This window comes from Chrysemys picta, chromosome 3, assembly GCF_011386835.1.
Source record: "Chrysemys picta bellii isolate R12L10 chromosome 3, ASM1138683v2, whole genome shotgun sequence".
Taxonomy (NCBI): Eukaryota; Metazoa; Chordata; order Testudines; family Emydidae; genus Chrysemys; species Chrysemys picta.
In genome coordinates this window covers 95,789,019-95,810,181 of record NC_088793.1, presented here as the reverse complement: position 1 = coordinate 95,810,181, position 21,163 = coordinate 95,789,019, and the positions used below count along the sequence as shown (strand labels likewise).

Genomic DNA, 21,163 nt, shown 5'->3' with positions numbered 1-21,163 from the left:
GTTACTGAACTGGTTGGATATTTTTTTCCTTTTAAAAGCACACACGTGGTAATTTGTATTTGGCAGTTAGCCATCTGGTCACTTAAAATTTTAAATTTCTGAAATGAAATGCTTCTCATTAAACTACATACCAATAGCATGAAAATACCTCACTTATACTTGATTGACGTACAACAAGGTATGAACAATGTCTGTCTGTTGTAATGAAGTAAAGCAAGTGACCTCAGAAGCTAGAAGATGCTGCCAAACATTTGAATTGTATCCAAAAGAAGTGTCTGTTTTCCCCTACAATCTACTTAATGCAGAATGTATTAGTATCTCTGTACTGCACAGCTGTGCTTCTCTACTGAAGAAGGATAATGCCTGCTTTCAGATTTGGAAAAAAAAAGTCCCTCTTAACTGGATTTGGTATCTGTATCTGCATTCAAGTTGCTACTTATTTATTTTTAAATAATTGCATTCTGGCAACATTTTATATGCGCAAGTGGAACAAATACTGTAAGAGGAGGTCAAGTTCGATGTCAACATCCAGCTGGGTTTCAAGAAAAAACATTCAAGAAACAAAATGACTATGCAAGAAAACTTGCCACTTCTTGACTTCTTTTTGCATTTAGTTGGGACATCAAACAAAATTACTTCATAATCTTAAAATTGATGCCACCGTTCCCAATTGAAATGATTGCAGACCAGTTTGCATTGGCTGAAATAGCTTTTATAAACTGATATTTTCCTCCCCCAAATTCTCATGGTGGAACCTCTGCCCCAAGCCCCACCGTTATCCCATTCACCCTGGTCCCTGCCTCTACTCACTACATGATGCAGCACAAGAGGCCCTGAAGAGTTGAACTCTGCACTAAGCAACCTGCACCCCATGCAGAGTCTACTGGAATTCTGTCCCCCGAGTGTGCAGGAGAATTGCACTGGTTTTGCTGACTGTGGAGCCTCTTCATCCACAGAGGATAAAACTTTTGGGAACCTCAATCTCCACCTACCGATAGGGCTCGGGTACCTGGTAGTTTGAATTTATAAATTCCAATTTCCTTTTAATTTATACCACTGTAAATCAAGACAACTCCACTGAAGTTAGTAGAGTTATAATGGTGCAATTGAGAAAAGCACTTACGCACATGATTAAATCCATCCCTATTCAGGAATTAATTGGGACTGAAATATGTGCTTAAAGATAAGCATCTGCTTAAGTACTTTCCTAAAAAAGAATGTTGTACTGATTTGAGGCCTATGTGAGAAGAGAATCAGGTTTATAGTTCTAAACTCCCCTCGGGCTAGATCCTTAGCTGGAGTAAACTGAGATACCTTCAGTGGTTTCAATGGAGCACTATTGATTTATACATGCTGAGGATCTGGCCCATGTAAAACCAAAAGGTGGTCATATCCAGTTTGTCTTTGCGTTTCTCCCTCTGATATATCTGCTCACTTTTCAGAGAGCTGTACATGAGACCTCTTTACATTCTCTAACAAATTATTTATTTACAGTGCTAACCTCTGCAGCTCTATTGTCTTTAATTCAGAATTTGATGCCCCACCCTTCACCTTGGTTTTTGAGTGCTTTCCAACAATACACAAGGTTATGTGAACAAGCATCTGTCATGTGTGGCTCCTTTTCCATTCTTCTGCCAAGAGTGAATACTGTGCATGTTTTTTCAACTGCCTTTTATCAGTTTAGGCTCTGAGGACTTCAGTTATGTCTTTTGTGCTTTTGTTTACACCAGGAAGTTGCACTGGTTTAACTTAAGTAATTTCTTAACCTCATTTAGTTAAACTAGTGCAAACCCTTTTGTGGCATTTATGTCAATTTAAGAGTGGCTTATTTCAGTTTAGCTTAAACAGAGTCTTAAATGACAAACTAAACTGAAAAAACTCTGGTTTAAAGTCTTGATCACTGCTTTACCTAAATTGGTTTAATATCACTTCTTTAGTTGAAGTGGTGTAACAATCTCATATAGACAAGGCCTGTTATTTGATGCATCAATTTATAATACTGTCCAGTAGTTACCTTAAAAATACAGCAATTAGTTCTGAAAAAGAGCTGTATTTTAACCATGTGCTCTTTTGACAGAAAACTGGTTTGTGAGTAAACTTTTTTTCAGGAACATTTCACAGTCTGCTTGATTAAGTTCACTTTGTGAAGCGCAAACATTTCAGCCTATCCAGGCCTAGCCTAAAGACCTGACCACACTTCTTCTATAACTGAGTCAAGGAACCTAGTTACAACACTGTTACAAGCCAGTGAATAAACAGAAACTGTGTCCCCATCACTGAATTAAAGCTTTGTATAAGTTCAAGGTTTAATGTGGTGATAGCCCATGGTTGGGTCTTGTTTAAACTACAGCTTTTAATCATAGTTTAAGCAGGCTAGCTAATTAGGGTGTAGTTTAACTGAAAATGGCACCTAAGTCCTGCATTTATTAATATAAACTGATCTTCAGCACTTGTTCCATAGATTGTTCTGTAGTCCATCAAATCTTTTATGTTGTATTAGTAAAAAAAAATCTTGAAAATGTATCTGCTGTCAACTAAAAATATAATCAACAGAAAAGATATTTTATATGCATGCCCACACACACGGGGGAGAAAAAAAAAGGATGAGGCAAAAGCAAACTGAATGCATGTATGGTGGCTTGGTGGGAGTGTAGTTTGATAGGCGAATCAGGAAGTACAGTAACACTAAAATGAGAAATCATGTGACTTTTTCTCCTTGCAGCCATTATTTAAGAAATAATGGTGTACTCTGTCAACCACAACTTCATAATTATAAGGCCTGAATTGAACTAGTTGCTGTGTTCTAATGTTGGTCACTTAGGAGAATATAGTACTTCAAAGTCCTGAGAGAGTATTACCTATTCATTACCATAAATATTGCTTACATTACACAGCGCTGCTATACATAGTCTTCCAAGTTATTTTTCTTTGTGTTCAAGCAAGTGTTCAGAAGACATTTTAGGAAGATATACTGGATTGTTCTTAGTTTTGGTTATGTGAGATTCTGCATAGAGGCAAGTATCAGGGGGGTAGCCGTGTTAGTCTGTATCTACAAAAACAACAAGGAGTCTGGTGGCACCTTAAAGACTAACAGATTTATTTGGGCATAAGCTTTCGTGAGTAAAAACCTCACTTCTTCGGTTGCATAGAGGCAGTGGTCCTTGAAGAGGGAGTTGCCTTGGACTCTGATTAGAGTCCATTCTTGAGGCCGAGTTACTCCCTGGAAAGTGTGCATGGTATTGAGCTGAGATTCCTGGAAGAAACTGCCTGTATGGTCTTTGACCATCTCTGTTCCAGGATTTGTTATGTCTCTGAGGCCTGGTCTACACTAACCCCCCAATTCGAACTAAGGTACGCAACTTCAACTACGTGAATAACGTAGCTGAAGTCGACGTCCCTTAGTTCGAACTTACCGCGGTCCAGACGCCGCAGGCAGGCTCCCCCGTCGACTCCGCGTACTCCTCTCGCCGAGCAGGATTACCGGAGTCGACGGCGAGCACTTCCGGGTTCGATTTATCGCGTCCAGACAAGACGCGATAAATCGAACCCAGAAGTTCGATTGCCTGCCGCCGAACCAGCGCGTAAGTATAGACATACCCGAAATGTAACAACTTAATACCCAGACTCTCCATCACCGCTTTCTGCTTCACTGAGAAGCCAACCTGCAATGCCCCAGATATTTACTATTGCTCAGATGATGAGTGATGCTGGTGTCAGAACAGGACACTGGTGTCAGAAAAGGGAGCAAAATATATATAATGCCTCTATAAATGTTCATTTAGTTGTAAAGAGTATAAACTGAACAAAGTACAAAATTAATGCTATAGTGAATAGTAGTCCAATTAAACCTTGAACATTTAAGGAAAGTAAAAAAAAAAACTTGGCTGATACTTTTGTCATCTACTCATGTTATTATTCGGTGGAGATGGGTTAAAGAATGTTAATTAATGACCAACCATTTAAGCCTCTCTACTTTTTCTTTTAAACATTCAACATCAGTGACAATGTCCCTTGATATCAAATACTTAAAAAAAACCCCACCTTGATAACTTTTTAAAATTTGAAAAATAATTGCTTATGTCTCGAGTCATGTCACTGCTCCTGTCAAATCTGCAGCCAGTGCTGCAGACAACTGCCTTTGACTTCACATCCAGGGCCTGCTCCATCTTCTTTTTTTCTTCCCTGATCCACCCTGCTTCTTTTTATGGACTCCATCCCACTACCTCCTACCAGCCTCGCAGACTCGTAGCTCCTTCACTCATGCCTACTTTTGATCCCTGTGGTCTATCCCTCTCTTCAGCTCCCTGCACAGCCTTTCCCTCTCTAATCCTATTCATCATAACTTCTCACACCATCCAATCCTCCCAGGACTACACACATTTTCCCCTCCATTGAAATTCCCCCTCTTCCTCTCAATATCAACTGTACTCAACCTCTCATCTGGTATTGAGGCAGCTCCTCTAACTGAACCCACTTCCCTCAGACTCCAGCTGATGTCCTGGATACCACTACCCCTAACAAAATCACCCTATATGACACTGCAACCCCTCTTTCTTTGACTCTCCAAATTTTTCTCTCTTTCCTGGCTCCAGGCTACTACTACAATCCCTCCATCATTACCCTTGAACAGTAACCTCCCTCAGTCTAATCAGGACCAAGATGGAATTCCATACACGATGCCACAGTGAGGTTAATTAATTCAGGAACAGAGAGATTAAAGTGCGGCTTTTAAGAGGGTCAGAGGGATTATTAACTGTTTGTAAAATGGAATCAAGATTGGGGCTGAGAGACAAGAACTAGGGGGTATGTAGAGTGACCAGTAGTTTCAGGGAACAAACGGAATGAAATGTGGCAAGTAAATTAACTTATCTGTTTCACTTTTCCCATCTGTAAAATACAAAATGTTTTCACCCCTCAGCTCACAGAGAGCTACTCAGGTCCGTCTCATCTTATGCTGGGGTTATGTTCTGTGGTCAGCGCGTAAAGCGAAAACCGTGTATAGTCAAAATTACATTGAGTGTAATGGCGGGCGGAATCGCCCACACTACAGGAACAGTATTTAAATTGTCATTTTTCTCTTTTGTTTTGTTTATGCCGACCACGTAAAGCTGAATTCGCGCATGTTAAATGTGCATAAGATGCGACAGACCTGTACTTAAAACACAGGGGTAATTTGGAGATTAGTTAGTTAACACTTGCAAAATTCTTTGAAGAGAAAAAGTATTATATTTATTATAAACATTCATAATAGTGGATTTTTTAAAAATGGGAATTATTTACTCAGTATTCCATACATTGCTAGAGAGAACAGTTAAATATATAATTATAATCTCCCTAATAAAAGAAATATTTTACTCAACTGTCTGTAATGGCTACCAGGAAGAAGTTACAATTTATATGCTAAATCCATATTTAGAAACAAACCTAAGAAATGTCTTAAAGTTTATTGGAAAAAGTCATTATATGTGTATGTTATTTAAATTTTAAAATCCAGTATCTATTTAATTTTGTATTCAAAACAATGAACAGGGTTAGACTATTTTTTGAACCACTTTACCAAATTCCATAGTTTTTTAAACAAAATCTACATTTCTGAGTCACAGTATAGGACTACCAAATCATGTCTAAAACCATTAGCTTCTATATTTTTTACATACTAATAATTTAATACAAATAATTCCACATTTTTAAGGGAGAAAAATGAGCTTCCAAACTAAGTTTGTGTGTCATATGTTAATTTGGAGAAAATTCTTATGGCTGAGTTGGAAGAATAGCATGGCATAATTTAACATGAAGACTGGAGAGTGTGATGGGGCATAAACATATTTTTGCTTTACAAGCAGTTGGGATACTATACATTCCAGGACTGGATTATTTCCTTGATAAGAAACAAAGAAATTCACACATACACAGAGCACACTGTATTCATACACTAATGTATTTGCACTTATGTACACTTTTAAACAGGGATATTAACTGACAAAAACAAAGTGCAGCTTTAATACTCAGACACAGAAAACAAACACTAGCAGAAAATACTATACTGAAACCAAATGTCCAACCAGACACCTGTTCTGTTAGTATTCCTACTACAGAAAAGAATCTGGGGGTTATCGTGGACTACAAACTAAATATGAGTCAACTGCAAAAACAAAACAAACAAACAACAACATTCTGGGACGTATTAACAGAAATGTTGTAAGCGAGACATGAGAAGTAATTCTTCCATTCTACCAAACACTGATAAGGCCTCAACTGGAGTACTGTGTATAGTTCTGGGCATCATACTTCAGGAAAAATGTGGACAAATTGGAGAAATTCCAGAGGAGAGCAATAAAACTAATTAAAGGCCTAGAAAATACGACCTAGAAGGAAGTATTGAAAAAAATTGGTTTGTTTAATCTGGAGAAGAGAAAACTAAGGGGGGGGGGGCGGGGGGGGACATGAGAAAAGTCAAGTACATAAAAGGTTGGTATAAAGAAAAGTGTGGTAATTGTTCTCCTTAACCAACGAAGACAGGACAAGACGTAATGGGTTTATATTACAGCAAGGGAGATTTAGGTTAGACGTTAGGAAAAACTTCTTAACTGTAAGGGCAGTTAAGCACTGGAATAAATTACCCAGGGAGATTGTGGAATCTCCATCAGTTTTTAAGAATGGATTAGACAAACACCTGTCAGGGATGGTCTCGAGATAATACTTCTGCCTCAGTGCCAGAGGAGCTATCAAAGACCCTTCCAGTCCTACATTTCTATGATTCTATGAGGGGCTGTTAATCATTTTTCAGAGACTCCCTTTTCTGTCTAAATTATAATTTATAGCAAAAATGGTATGTTTAATAGTTTTCCCATTTTTGTTACAATACAGCTATTTTAGTAAATGGGCAGACACATGATCAAGCATGCACACACTTGTACAAATCTGGATGCATGTGTTCATATGCGCACACACAACACTGAAGATGAAACTCTGAAAGAAAAGGATCTGGGAAACTCAAACCTTGCTCAAGAGTAAGCTTTGAAGAAAGCCTTACAAACCTCAGCACAAGGCAGTGCGGTAAACTGAGTACAGTCAGTTCTTTGCTTCTTAAAAGAAATACTACCTTGCAATTAGCAGTCACTGTTCATTTGCAAGGTCTAAAAGTAGCACCCGATTCTTTTTGTTCCTCATTTAGTTTGTACTCACTTTTTGGTGAGAGGGAGAAATCTGCAAATTGGAAATTCCATTTACAAACATTTTTATATCGAAATATGTATCTTCACATGAAAGTCAAAGATAGCTTTTTGAAATATGTGCTTTTTAAGTTTTTCAAAGAATTATTTTCAAAAAGGCAAGCACCTCATCAGTTCTCATACACATAAATCTTCAAATACTTTTTTTTTTTGAAGAATTGCATTTAAAAGTGTGTTTAGTCACATACTAAGCAAGAGAGCTGCAAAAAATGTCTTTGAATCTGAACTACAGCTCATCATAATCTGGTTAAAATTATCTTCAGAACCACCTGTCATTATTAATGCAGAGAGAGAGGTGGAAAAATACCTTCAGCCCAGCTACGTTATTGCAAATATGGTCCATCAGTTTCTCACTGTTCTGTCATATAGTAATAGCAGTTAGATTTTTGATGGATTTAGGATTTTGCTGCAGTAGCTGAATGTGTAACTGCTTTTATTGAAAATGTTTCTTTGAGGCTATCCTATCATTTCTGCAGCATTTACATTTAATTTCAAATATGAAATGACTCAACTTTTAACATATACCAGTGTTAGGTTAAAAAAAATCCTCAACTTTGCCAGCCTATTTGGCCTTTTGTGTTAAAATGTATAGATTGGTTCAGTCAAAGTTTTAAGTAAAATAAATCAACCAATCTGTATACACCTCTACCCCGATATAACGCTGTCCTCGGGAGCCAAGAAATCTTACCGCATTATAGGTCAAACTGCATTGTATTGAACTTGCTTCGATCCACCGGAGTGGGCAGCCCCGCCCCCCAGAGCGCCGCTTTACCGTGTTATATCTGAATTTGTGTTATATCTGGTTGTGTTATATCAGAGTAGAGGTGTATTAACAAAATGCTTAAGAAACGTCAGGAAATGTTAACTGTTTTTATACATAAAGGTGCTCAGGCCTTCAACTCCCAGTGAATTTATTGAGAGTTGAAGGCGCTCGGTATCTCACATGATTGAGCTCACCGTTGCTTAGTGCAAGATATGGAAAATATTCTTCTACTAAGATCTTTTCTCACTCGCTGTACCACTACTGTGCACACCCACCATGGTGCTATCTCCACTGATGTGTAGGCATACTAGCCTCTGCCAAGATAATAGGGTTACCATTCGTCCGGATTTACCCGGACATGTCCTCCTTTTTGTGCTAAAAATAGCATCCGGGGGGAATTTGTAAAGCACTCAAAATGTCCGGGATTTCCCCCCTCCCCCGGCAGAGCAGAGCGAGCGGCTGGGAGGGCTGCAAGAAAGTCCCGGGCTGGACTCCGGAGCAGCTGTAGAGGAGCCAGATCCGCCCTGCATTCTGAGCCGGCAGCTCTCCCCTGCAGCCCTGTCCGGCAGCACTGTGCAGGGCCAGGGACCGGGTTTTGTTGTGCTGGGGAGCGCAGCCACGTGTCCGGCTCGCACAGAGCCCAACACCCTGTTCTGAGCAGCAGGGTAAGGGGGCCAGGGGGCAGGAGAAGGGGCAGGGAGGTTCTAAAGGGGGCAGTCAAGAAACGGGGGGGGGCTTTTTGGGGGGAGTGGAGAAAGTTTTGGGCAGTCAGGGTACAGGTAGGGGGTAGGGTCCTGGGGGGCAGTTGGGGGGGGTCTTAGGAGGGGGCAGTTAGGGGACAAGGAACAGGGAGTCTTAGGTAGGGGTGGGGTTCTGGAGGGCAGTTAGGAGCAGGGGTCCCAGGAGGGGGCAGTCAGGGGACAAGGAGGGGGTGGGGGGCTGGGAGTTCTGGGGGGTAGCTGTCAGGGGGCAGGAGTGGGGAGAGGGATCGGAGCAGTCAGGGGACAGGGAGCAGAGGGGTTTAGATAGGTTGGGAGTTCTGGGGGGGGCTGTCAGGGGGTGGGGAGTGGTTGGATGGGGCGTGGGAGTCCCAGGGGTCTGTCTGGGGGTGGGGATAAGGGTTGGGGCAGTCAGGGGACAAGAGGCAGGGAGGCTTAGATAGGGAGTGGAGTCCTGGGGGGCAGTTAGGGGCAGGGGTCCCAGGAGGGGGCAGTCAGGGGACAAGGAACGGGGGGAGGGTTGGGGGTTCTGGGGGGGCGGGAAGTGGGAGGGGCAGGGGCGGGGCTAGGGCGGGGCTCCTCCCGTCCTCTTTTTTGCTTGCTGAAATATGGTAACCCTAAAGATAAGGTTCTTTTGGTTATGACAGTGGTAGGAATAGGTTTGAGCATTGACTTCAAGGCCCAGTGCCAAGTGTTTCAATTCACACTAAAGACTGGATCATCTGCTAAACAGGACAGGAAACTCTTAGAATTGTCACTGTTTTGTTCAGTCCGTGTGTTGTTCCTTTCCCCTGCCACGGGTTTCACCAGAGGGAACCAGGCTGTGCCTTTGCATTACCTCCGGCTTCCAGCTCATTATTTTTGTTCTCTTACTATTATGCATTTATAAGACTCATCACCATGGCTTCAATGAGAACATTATAGGATTTAAATCTGGAGTAAAGTGACATTTTCCCTAAAATTGGGATCATACATTGTCCTGTGTGATCACTTACAGCAAGTCAACCAACTCATTGGAAGAACCTAAGGATCGCAAATAGGGAACTAGTTTAAATGCCGGGGATGCCAAAGCCTACAGTTAGTAGAAAGCCTGATCGAAATTGTGGTGTATATCATGCTCTAAAAGTAGACAGACCTCACACGTATTTCCAGCAGGGGTAAATTCCAGAAGTACAAGCCTACCACTACAAATACCCGCTGATTCTGACTTCTTTCTACACTACCCTGGGGACAGATAACTAAGCACAGGTGTCTGGACACAAAGTGAAAAGCAGTCTCTCAGATAATTAGGACCTAGACCATTTAAGTGCTTTATACCAGCACCCTAAATTTCTCCTAGAAGTTAACTGGCAGCCATTGGAAAGTACAGAGCACAACTGTATTATGCTTGATACTCTAACCTGCTCACAGGGCAGGCAGCCATATTCTGTGTTAGCTGAAGCTTCTGAGTGCTCTTGTTTCAAGGAAGATCCTCAGGAAGCCTGTATTTCCAAAATTAAGCCTTGAGTTTATAAAGCATGATTACCTTATGTGGCAGGAACAGAAAAGGACTCAAATGCTCTCTACTTTTGGTGGCCATTTGCCATGTATGAGACACTGCAAAATTACAGGGCTAGAATAACTACTTTGAAGGGATAGTACTGACTTCAGTATTTTGTTTTGCTTTTCAAACTAGTAGGCTAATCACTTGCATCTCATTACATTCAGGTGCACCCAATATAAACTGCAAATGTGCAACAATAGTAGATCTGCTTTGCCAAGAAGCCTGATATCTGAATTTTCATAAGTTTGTTTGACACACCTTTGCTCCATGTTAAAAGCTTAAAGTAAGGATTGGTAAATTCAGCTGGAATGATATAATCATTTCTAAATAATAAAGGAAAACAATTTCAAATGGTTACTGGACTACATTGTTAACCCTATTATTTAAAGATTTAGCTTCATTTATCATTATAGTAACATTTACCTTCTCTTTTCCAATAAACACAGACATTCCTGTTTTCTTTCCCAAAAACTGAAAAGAGTGAAAATTCAACCAACTAGAGATCAGAAGCCAGACAGGACTCTTAGTCACGCTGGCATAGATCTTTTAATTCAATGCAGTTAGTCTGCATTTACACCAGAGTAACAGAGTATCTGCCCGAGGTGCTTTCAACTCATCCTCTGAATGAAGAAAGACCTCAAACACTTATCAAAATTATATAATTATACTTCTGCTGGTTGATCTCATTTGAAGCAACCATGCCTCCATTTGCAACACTACACAATAAGTTGCCTTTGCCATTCCTTCCACTAAGGCCTGGTCTACACTAGGCGTTTATGTCGAAGTTAGCGCCGTTAAATCGAATTAACCCTGCACCCGTCCACACTGCGATGCTATTTAGTTCGACATAGAGGTCTCTTTAATTCGACTTCTGTACTCCTCCCCGACGAGGGGAGTAGCGCTAAATTCGACATGGCCATGTCGAATTAGGCTAGGTGTGGATGGAAATCGACGCTAATAGCTCCGGGAGCTATCCCACAGTGCACCACTCTGTTGACGCTCTGGACAGCAGTGCGAGCTCGGATGCTCTGACCAGCCACACAGGAAAAGCCCCGGGAAAATTTGAATTTGAATTCCTTTTCCTGTCTGGCCAGTTTGAATCTCATTTCCTGTCTGGACATCGTGGCGAGCACAGCAGCACTGGCAACGATGCAGAGCTCTCCAGCAGTGATGGCCATGCAGTCTGTGAATAGAAAGAGAGCCCCAGCATGGACTGATCGTGAAGTCTTGGATCTCATCGCTGTGTGGGGCGATGAGTCCGTGCTTTCCGAGCTGCGATCCAAAAGAAGGAATGCAAAGATCTACGAGAAGATCTCTAAAGACATGGCAGAGAGAGGATACAGCCGGGATGCAACGCAGTGCCGCGTGAAAATCAAGGAGCTGAGACAAGGCTACCAGAAGACCAAAGAGGCAAACGGACGCTCCGGATCCCATCCCCAGACATCCCGTTTCTACGAGGCACTGCATTCCATCCTCGGTGCTGCCGCCACCACTACCCCACCAGTGACCGTGGACTCTGAGGATGGGATACTGTCCACGGCCGGTTCCTCAGACATGTTAGGGGACGGGGAAGATGAGGAAGGAGATGAGGAGGGCGAGGCAGTTGGCAGCTCTCACAACGCTGATTTCCCCGACAGCCAGGATCTCTTCATCACCCTTACAGAGATCCCCTACGAAGCGTCCCCAGCCATTACCCCGGACACAGAATCTGGTGAAGGATCAGCCAGTAAGTGTTGTAAACATCTAAACATTTATTTTTAACAAAACAGGAATATTAACAATTAAAAGAATGGGTTGTTCATGATTAGTGTGCCCTAGGCGCTTAACGGTTTAGTAAGGGGCAGTGCAAGTTTTGAAAAGAAATCTAGCAATGTCCGGTTTTCAGTGATTGTCCTGCACAAGCCGCTCTACTGTGTATTCCCTGCTACTGCAGCTACAGTAAAATGCGGTCTATATGTGCGGGGATAGAGCAGTAATCCTCCTGGGACATCTCGATGAAGCTCTCCTGGAGGTAACTTGAAAGCCGTTGCATGAGGTTCTTGGGGAGAGCGGCCTTATTGGGTCCTCCGAAGTACGACACGTTGCCGCGCCACGAGATTATCAGGTACTCGGGGATCATTGCTCTGCACAGCAGGGCGGCATACGGCCCTGGTCTTTGGAGGCTTTCCCGGAGCATTCTCTCTTTGTCGCTCTCGGAGATCCTCATCAGGGTGATGTCGGCCATGGTGACCTGCTTTTAATTAGGTAGGGGAATGTTAGTGTTGGGACTGCTTTCCCGTTCCTTTACAGAACTGTCACCGCTGGTTTGCAGCCACGCGGTGGAGGCGGGAGAGGGGCAGCCGAAAGGGATCGTTCCCGGGGACAGCCGCGAGGGGGTGGGACAGGGGCAGAGTTCCCGCTTGCCGGATTGCTGGCAGCAGGGACTGACATTGATTTAAATGTGAAATGAGGCCAGTGGTAATATAAAAGTTTTAAACTGCCACAAGTGTACGGCTTACCATGTCTGCCTGCAACAGAAATTCCGTTGTGCTGCCTCGCTTCTCAAATGTGCTGTTCAAGACCCCAGGCACAGAATGCGAAGGCCGAGAATTCGACCTTGTGCTGAGTGCGCATGTGAAAGGTGCTGTGCATGGTCTTGTTCACAGAGAAAGACTATGTTCTTTGTTCACAACTACATTTATCTTTCAGAGGAATTCACTCCCTTTTTCCCATTTCCACAGCCCCGTCTGCGACTGTCTCACAACCTAGCCTGGAATCACACTCCCAGAGGCTAGCGCGGATTAGGCGTAGGAAGAAGAGGACACGGGAGGACATGTTCTCTGAGCTTATGGCCTCTTCCCAAGCCCAGGCAGCACAGCAGACCCAGTGGCGGGAGAACTTGACCCGAATGCACCAAGCCAACATGGATCGGGAGGAGAGGTGGTGGCAGGAAGACCAGCAGGCGACTCTAACGCTGCTTGGACTACTGAGGGAGCAAACGGACACACTCCGGCGCCTTGTGGATGTTCTGCAGGAACGGAGGCAGGAGGACAGAGCCCCGCTGCAGTCCATCTCTAACCGCCCTCCCCCGCCACCAAGTCCCATACCCACCTCACCCAAAGTGCAAAGAAGGAGAGGCGGCAGAGTCCCTGCTAACTCTCACTCCACCCCTGCAGAGAGCTCTAGTAGCAGAAGGCTCTCATTTCCCAAAATTTGAAAAGTTCTTTCCTTCCCGCCTGACACAAGCCCACGTCCAAGTTTCACCTCCCAATGCCATGTGTAGTTGATAATAAAAAATTCGTTTCTGTTAACTACTGTTTCAATCATGTTCTTTTGGAGGAGGAGGGGAAAGGGGGTTGGAAATTGGACAGGACAGTCTCCTTTGGCAGGGTACATAGTCGGGGGCAGGCACAGCAGCAGGGCACATACACAGTGCAGTGATGCAGTGACTAGTTGCCCCGGTTAGTCTGGGAGGTTGTTTTGATGTAATGTTGGGGGGGGTGGGTTGCTCTGTGACTTTGTGGCGGGGGAGGGCAGTTACAGATCTTAAGCGCCGGTCCTTAGACAGGATCACAGAGCCACACAGCATGGGATCTGTAACCGTCCTCCCCCTGCCACAAAGTCAAATAGACCTCCCATACACACAGTCCCGATCAGGAGGGGTGACAGGCTCCGTTGAAACAAGCATCCCACCGCAGCGGAGCCTGTCAATCCTTGAGTTTAGAAGCTGCATTCGCATCACAACACTAGACCCGCCCCGCACCACAGTCTGCGTCCCAGTTTTAAAAAATTCCCGCTAAAACAGTATTAAAGAAAACGGTGTGCTTTAACAAAGTAGAACTATTTTTATTTCGACACGTGTGTTGGAGGGGGGGTGAAGGGGGTATGTAACTGGATAGGATAGTCAACATTACCTGGGTAAAGAAACGGGGGCAGGTTTAGCTTCTCAGTACACAAACTATAAAATCACAGGTTACCCTGCTCACTCAGGAACTTTGCTTTCAAAGCCTCCCGGATGCACAGCGCTTCCCGCTGGTCTCTTCTAATCGCCCGGCTGTCTGGCTGTGAGTAATCACCAGCCAGGCTATTTTCCTCAACCTCCCACCCCGCCATAAAGGTCTCCCCCTTGCTCTCACAGAGATTGTGGAGCACACAGCAAGCTGCTATAACAATGGGGATATTGGTTTCGCTGAGATCACAGCGAGTCAGTAAGCTTCTCCATCTCCCCTTGAGACGGCCAAAAGCACACTCCACCACCATTCTGCACTTGCTCAGCCGGTAGTTGAAGAGTTCTTTTTCAGTGTCCAGGGCGCCAGTATAGGGCTTCATGAGCCAGGGCATTAGCGGGTAGGCTGGGTCCCCGAGGATGACTATAGGCATCTCCACATCCCCAACAGTTATTTTGTGGTCCGGGAAGTAAATACCTTGTTGCAGCCGTCTAAACAGACCAGAGTTCCTGAAAACACGAGCGTCATGAACCTTGCCCGGCCATCCCACGTAGATGTTGGTAAAACGTCCCCTGTGGTCCACCAGTGCTTGCAGCACCATGGAAAAGTATCCCTTTCGGTTAATGTACTGGGTGGCCTGGTGGTCCGGTGCCAGGATAGGGATGTGAGTTCCATCTATGGCCCCACCGCAGTTTGGGAATCCCATCGCTGCGAAGCCATCTATGATCGCCTCCACGTTTCCCAGGGTCACTACCTTTGGCAGCAGTACATCAACGATTGCCTTCGCTACTTGCATCACAACAACCCCCACGGTAGATTTGCCCACCCCAAACTGGTTCGCGACTGACCGGTAGCTGTCTGGCGTTGCAAGCTTCCACAGGGCTATGGCCACTCGCTTCTGTACACTCAGTGCAGCTCGCAACCGGGTGTCACTGCGCTTCAGGGCAGGGGACAGCAACTCACAAAGTTCCAGGAAAGTTCCCTTCCGCATGCGAAAGTTTCGCAGCCACTGGGATTCATCCCAGACCTGCAGCACTATGCGGTCCCACCACTCAGTGCTTGTTTCCCGTGCCCAGAATCGCCGTTCCACGGCATCAACATGACCCATTGCCACTGTGATGTCCTCGGCGCTGGGTCGCCTGCTTTCTGACAGGTCTGTGCTACTCTCAGACTTCAGGACATCACCGCGGTGCCGTAGCCTCCTTGCCTGACTTTTCTGCATCTGCCTCAGGGAAACCTTTATGATAAGCTGCGAGACGTTGAGAGCGGCCACAACTGCAGCGATGGTCGCAGCGGGCTCCATGCTCGGAGTACAGTGGCGTCCGCGCTGTCAATGACTGGAAAAGCGCGCGAACTGTTTTCCCGCCGGCGCTTTCAGGGAGGGAGGGCGGGAGTGATGGACGGATGACGACAGTTTCCCAAAAGCACCCTCGACTCATTTTGTTACCCAGAAGGCATTGCCGCCTACACCCAGAATTCCAATGGGCAGAGGGGACTGCGGGAACTGTGGGATAGCTGACCACAGTGCACCGCTTCGAATGTCGACGCTATCACCGTTAGTGTGGACGCACAAAGTCGAATTACTGTCCTTAGTGTGGACACACACGTTCGACTTTGCAATATCGATTACAAAAATTCGATGCAAGTAAAATCGAACTACTCTCGTAGTGTAGACAAGGCCTAACTCAAAATTGCAGGCTCAAAATGGCAGGCTTTGAGGCTTTATCAAATGTCTTCTGTGTGTCCATCTTCACTGAGATTATTTTTCCCCAAACTTCATTGATTCTAAATTTTAACTATATATTTGAATGTGAACACTTTGGAGGTTTATACATAAAGAAAATCCATTGAGTCTATTTCTTGAATTTATATTTGCGGTTTGATTTTGCTGTTTCCAGCCATTTCTTATTTTTAACGGTAACGACACAGAAACTTTTAATATTAGATATCCCAGTGTACTGTGATAATAAGGCAGATTTTTAGACCCATGTAAAAAAACAAAACAAAAAACAGGCAGATTAAATTATTTTTCTGGCAAATCCATAAAAACACCCAGCCAGGCCAGTCAAATACTGGGTGGAAACCCTAGTGAGGCCAGGATTTCACTCCATATGTTTATTGTGCTCATGCTGTACAATCACACACAAAGTCCAGAGACTGATGGGGGCATCCATATGTCTTCTGTGTTTTCACCTGTTCTATTAGTTGATGTGGTACACATTCAATGTGTATTGATGTCCATTACAAACATACCTATTATAATCCAAATGTCATGGTAGTTTCCCCTATGTCTTAATCATGTTTTTTTGTTTCATGATCATGATTTTTGAGGGATGAAGAACACTAACAAGAGATCTCAGTTTCATTCCAGACAGAGACAAAGAGGATGATCAATTAATTTCCCCTAATTAATTTAAAATAAAAGCAAGCTCAAGTAACTGATGAATCAAGAGAGCACTATTTAATTTTAACTTCAGTTGCTGGGGCACACTGTATTTTTCTACCTCCATGCAAGACAGGTGCTAGAATAGAGGTTTTCTTTTGGTCTGGGTCCAGTTGCACAGCCATCAGCGAGGTGTTGCTTTGTAGCAACCTGCAGAGTGCAAGAAATGCTCCTCTAAATTTCTTCTATGCCTGATAGGATCTTAATTATCATCTAATTACAGATAATTATTTCAGTAAAGCTATCAGGAAAATTAATCACATACAGAATTTTCTTTGTCTAATTTTTCTTTATCAAATAGACTTACTCATGCTTTTTAATAATTACCTACTATAGTGTACAGCTGATTATGTCATCATAAGAAAATAGGAATGGCCATAGTGGATCCAACCTATCAAGTCCAAAGTTTTTCTTTAAGAACAAACAGTGCCAGATGCATCAAGGGAGATTGAAAAAAAATCCAGTAATAGAAAATTATGGAAAAACTTGTCTATAGTAGAAGCTTTTTCCAAACCTCAGGCAACTAGCGATTGCCTTATACTCAAAAGCATGACAGTTTATTATACCCCTTATATAGTTTTATCCCGTTGAATGTAACTGGATGTGCCATTATCTATTATCCATATAAATGTTTATTCCTTTGCTGAATCTTACCTAATCTAATGTCAAAGTCCTAGTGAATTTTGACCTTCGTGCCTCTTAAAACATCTTTTCAGGCCATTTGTACATTTATTTCACACCTTGTGTATACAAGTTGCAGTTTGTCATTTACAATATACTCAATGACGTTAAGAGGGAACCTTTCATTGTAAGGAACTAAAACTATTAATGCTTCAACAGAGACCACAAATTGTCTTACAAATTATTATTTTCTGATACATTCAAGACATCAGCTCATCTTTTTGTTTAAAATTAACTCCACAATTGAGAAGATAGTGTAAGTCAAATAACCAGATAAAAAGCTACATTACTTCTTAAACAGAAGAGAAGACTGCCACACAAACACTAATTGCATGCAATAATAGTTAAAGCAGGGAATACCTGTTGCTCAAATTACATTTAAGCATGGATTGCCCCAAATTCAAATCAACTAGAGTGTAAATAATTTTGTGTAACTGAATAGTTCATATTTGACTGAACAGCGGGTAGTAAGATTCTGAAATCTGTCAGAGTAGTATTTGGAGTGCGACTCAAATCCAAGTGCAGCCCAAGTGAAATAGGGTAGATAGACATCCTCATTCTTAATATACAGATATGACCTGTATAGAATCACTCAACTTTGATCAAGCATGAGCACAGCATGTTGGGAACTGTAGAGTCTACAGGGCTGCAAATTAATGTTAACTATGAGAACAGCTACAACACACTCAATTTTATGCAAAATAGTTGCACTCTTCAAGTTGACAGACAATATGGTGCTATTGGGCAAAGTTTATGAGCCATTTGTGGTAAGGCATGAGAGAAGGTGATGCCAGACACAGTCAGTGTCAGGCAGCCATATATTTCTAATAATTAACAACAAACCATAAGCACCCTGTAAAAGAAGGGAGAGGAGGAGAAGATAGAAGAACAACACCCCCACATAAATTATGACATTATGGTCATGTGCAATGCTATCTTTAATTGTTTTCTGGTGCTTAGATACTACACTGATAATTGCCTTAGAAATACCAGGAGTAGAGTAGGTCATATTAGAGACACACAAATCTTTCATTCTAAGATCTAAAAGCATTTTGAGGGTGAAACCCTGGCCCTACTGAAGTCAATGGCAAAACTCCCATTGATGTCAATGAGGCCAGGAGTTCATCCTCCAAACTGATCATTCCTTAACAGGTTGTTAACATCTACTAAATACCGAAATATGCAGCAACTTAAAACAAACACACACCTAATGACAATTCTTCATGAGATATTTTACATTACTAGGTTGAATTATAATGGAAGAAATTAGTTCCTTGGTTCAGAATCCTCCATAGTTGCTAATGGCCAGCCGTTTTTTATTGTGCTCATCTCTACCATGGTTTTCATCCAGCAGAATGGTAATAGTCTTTAATCAGTGCAGTGAAGATAGCAGATTCAATTTTGCCATCCATGGCTCTATATCATCGCTTTGCTGGCTGTTTTTCTTTTCTGACAGGCTTCAGTCACTTCATTTTCTCACATTTCTGGCTCAATAGGTTCAGCATGAAGCTATGCATGATGATGCTGAAGAATTGTTCAAGGATTTACCATAAATTTTTCACTTATATTGAACATGCTTCATCTTTATAAGTAGCAATGTTTTCTGCTTTACTGAAATCATACCATACACAAACACACACCAGATTTCCCTTTTGATACTTCAAGGTAACTACAGTTAAAAGTAACTGCCCACAGCCAAATCTAAAAAGTCAGTTTTACACTGGGAAAAATTGTTGTATTTTTCAGGTGTTTACAGTTTAAGCTAGTAGAAAGGTCCCTTTAAGAAAACTGACAATTCTTCACTGCAGTTCAAATCACCTTAGCACACCATAAAAAATACCATGTTTCAATGTCACATCAAAGTCACACAGGTAATTTTTATTTACCATAACAGGAGTAAAAAATGACATTTTGCCATTCTGCCTTCCTCTGAGGTTACTCTAAGGAACTAAACTGAATGGCCAAATCATCCTGTTCTACTCATAAATCAAAGTTATGTTTGGCCTTCATGTGGCAATGAAGCATGGTATTTTTAAACAATGTGCTTTGAGGATTCAAACTACTAGCAGCTTTTGTTGTCTTGTCATGTTTTATTACAGATTTACTAATTACATTTCAAATCAGCAAAACAAACTACAAGGTGAAGCATTGATCAAGCAGCATATCCCTCATGCAGAAGCCAGCATGTAGGTTTAAAAACCAAAATTCTGCTTTATGTAAATATCCACAATCCCACTGGCTAAATTCATATAGCTAAACCCAATTAAACTCTAAACAAATTTTACAATCTGCATCTCTAGTTCTGTGTACAGGAATTACATTATTTGCCTCATATTACACCCCCGCCCCCCATACATGGTGGTGATAGCCATGTGACAAACTGCAGAGATATCTGATACATTCTTAGAGGGGTAGCCGTGTTAGTCTGAATCTGTAAAAAGCAACAGAGGGTCCTGTGGCACCTTTAAGACTAACAGAAGTATTGGGAGCATAAGCTTTCGTAGGTAAGAACCTCACTTCTTGCATCTGAAGAAGTGAGGTTCTTACCCACGAAAGCTTATGCTCCCAATATTTCTGTTAGTCTTAAAGGTGCCACAGGACCCTCTGTTGTTTTCTAATAAATTCTGTGTTTCTTAGCATTTACTTATTGATTTTTTTATAGGAACGATCACCAGTGTGTCTAAATACAAATTATATATGCAGTTTTGAAGACTTCACTTGCACTCTGCCTACTGATCTGTTTCCTCCAGGAATAATCGTAACATATAGTAACAATATCACACCTCTGAGCAGTGTCAAATGGTTGCCATTTTTATTTTTGAGAACTGCCTTCCAACAAAGCGTTTCCTTCTTTCCCCTCTGCAAAGCTAAGAGTTCAAGAGCCAGTAAGGACAACACTGAGTCCTGGAGCAGGGAGAGGTTTATACCTTTTGTAACCCTTCTGCCAGGTGTCCTCGGCAGCAAAGATGACCAGTTTGATTTTTCTAAGGGCTTTCTTGAAGTCTTAACTATGTCTCGAGCCCCCACCCAGAAACTATAAACACCACCCTGGCAATTCTTCCCCACTTGCAAGCTCTGAGTCCAGGGTTTGCAACAAAGAAATTCATTGGGGGGGGGGGGGTAGGAGGAAAACAACAGAATGAATTTGGAAAACCAGCAATTAACAAATTCTACGATGTAAGACTCCCACTCCCGGGGTGTCTTAACAGAGGTCCAAACATCAGTGTTCTTTTGGCCATTGCGAGTGGCTGATGTGTCCTGGCTACTTCCCTCCTTGCCAGCTCCCACACACAGTCCTGGCTTGGAGCAGGCCAATTATTCTAGCCGGTCAGCACTGCCTGGGCTGCTTTTGGGGATAATTGCTGGGTAGGGAGGCCTGCACCTTAGGTAGGCTGCTGCTCTCTCTTTGATTTCAGACAAAGCTGCCTTTCAGACAAAGCTCTACTGGCACTCTGCACCATCCATTCCCTCAAAGGTGCCAGTGCTGCTCTGAGCTGTCCTTCACTTGGGAGAAGCTGCTGCCACCTCTCTGCATCATCAGCTACCTCAGAGCTGCAGCCACTGTTGCTCTGTGCCATCTGTTGTCACCAAGGTGCTGCTGCTACCTCCGCTCTGCACTGTACTATGTTGACTGTTCAGCATTCTCAGCTAAGCTCTTAGGAAGGAATCAATGGTATCTAGGAGTCCTGACAGAGTTCTCACCACCAGAGACATATTCCCAGCAGTTGGCACTCCCCCTCTTTCCCCCTGCTTTAGCTCTGTCCAGGATCCACCCAATCGCACCCGACAGCAGTCGCAGTCCGTGTAGCCCAAGTCAACAGGATGTTTTATCCTTGTATTTCCAAACAAGGTCAAT

General features: G+C 43.0%; 2 protein-coding genes across 8 annotated transcripts in view; one reads left to right on the top strand and one right to left on the bottom strand.

Moving 5' to 3' along the window:
* The window catches only part of NKAIN2 (sodium/potassium transporting ATPase interacting 2), a 745,781-nt gene that overhangs the window by 263,013 nt on the left and 461,605 nt on the right, over positions 1–21,163 (bottom strand). The window lies entirely within an intron of this gene.
* Positions 11,005–13,547, top strand: LOC135982343 (uncharacterized). Its single transcript, XM_065588509.1, has 2 exons — positions 11,005–11,983; positions 12,978–13,547. The coding sequence occupies exons 1-2, from the start codon at positions 11,407–11,409 to the stop codon at positions 13,451–13,453; spliced, it is 1,053 nt and encodes a 350-aa protein (XP_065444581.1). The 5' UTR covers positions 11,005–11,406; the 3' UTR covers positions 13,454–13,547.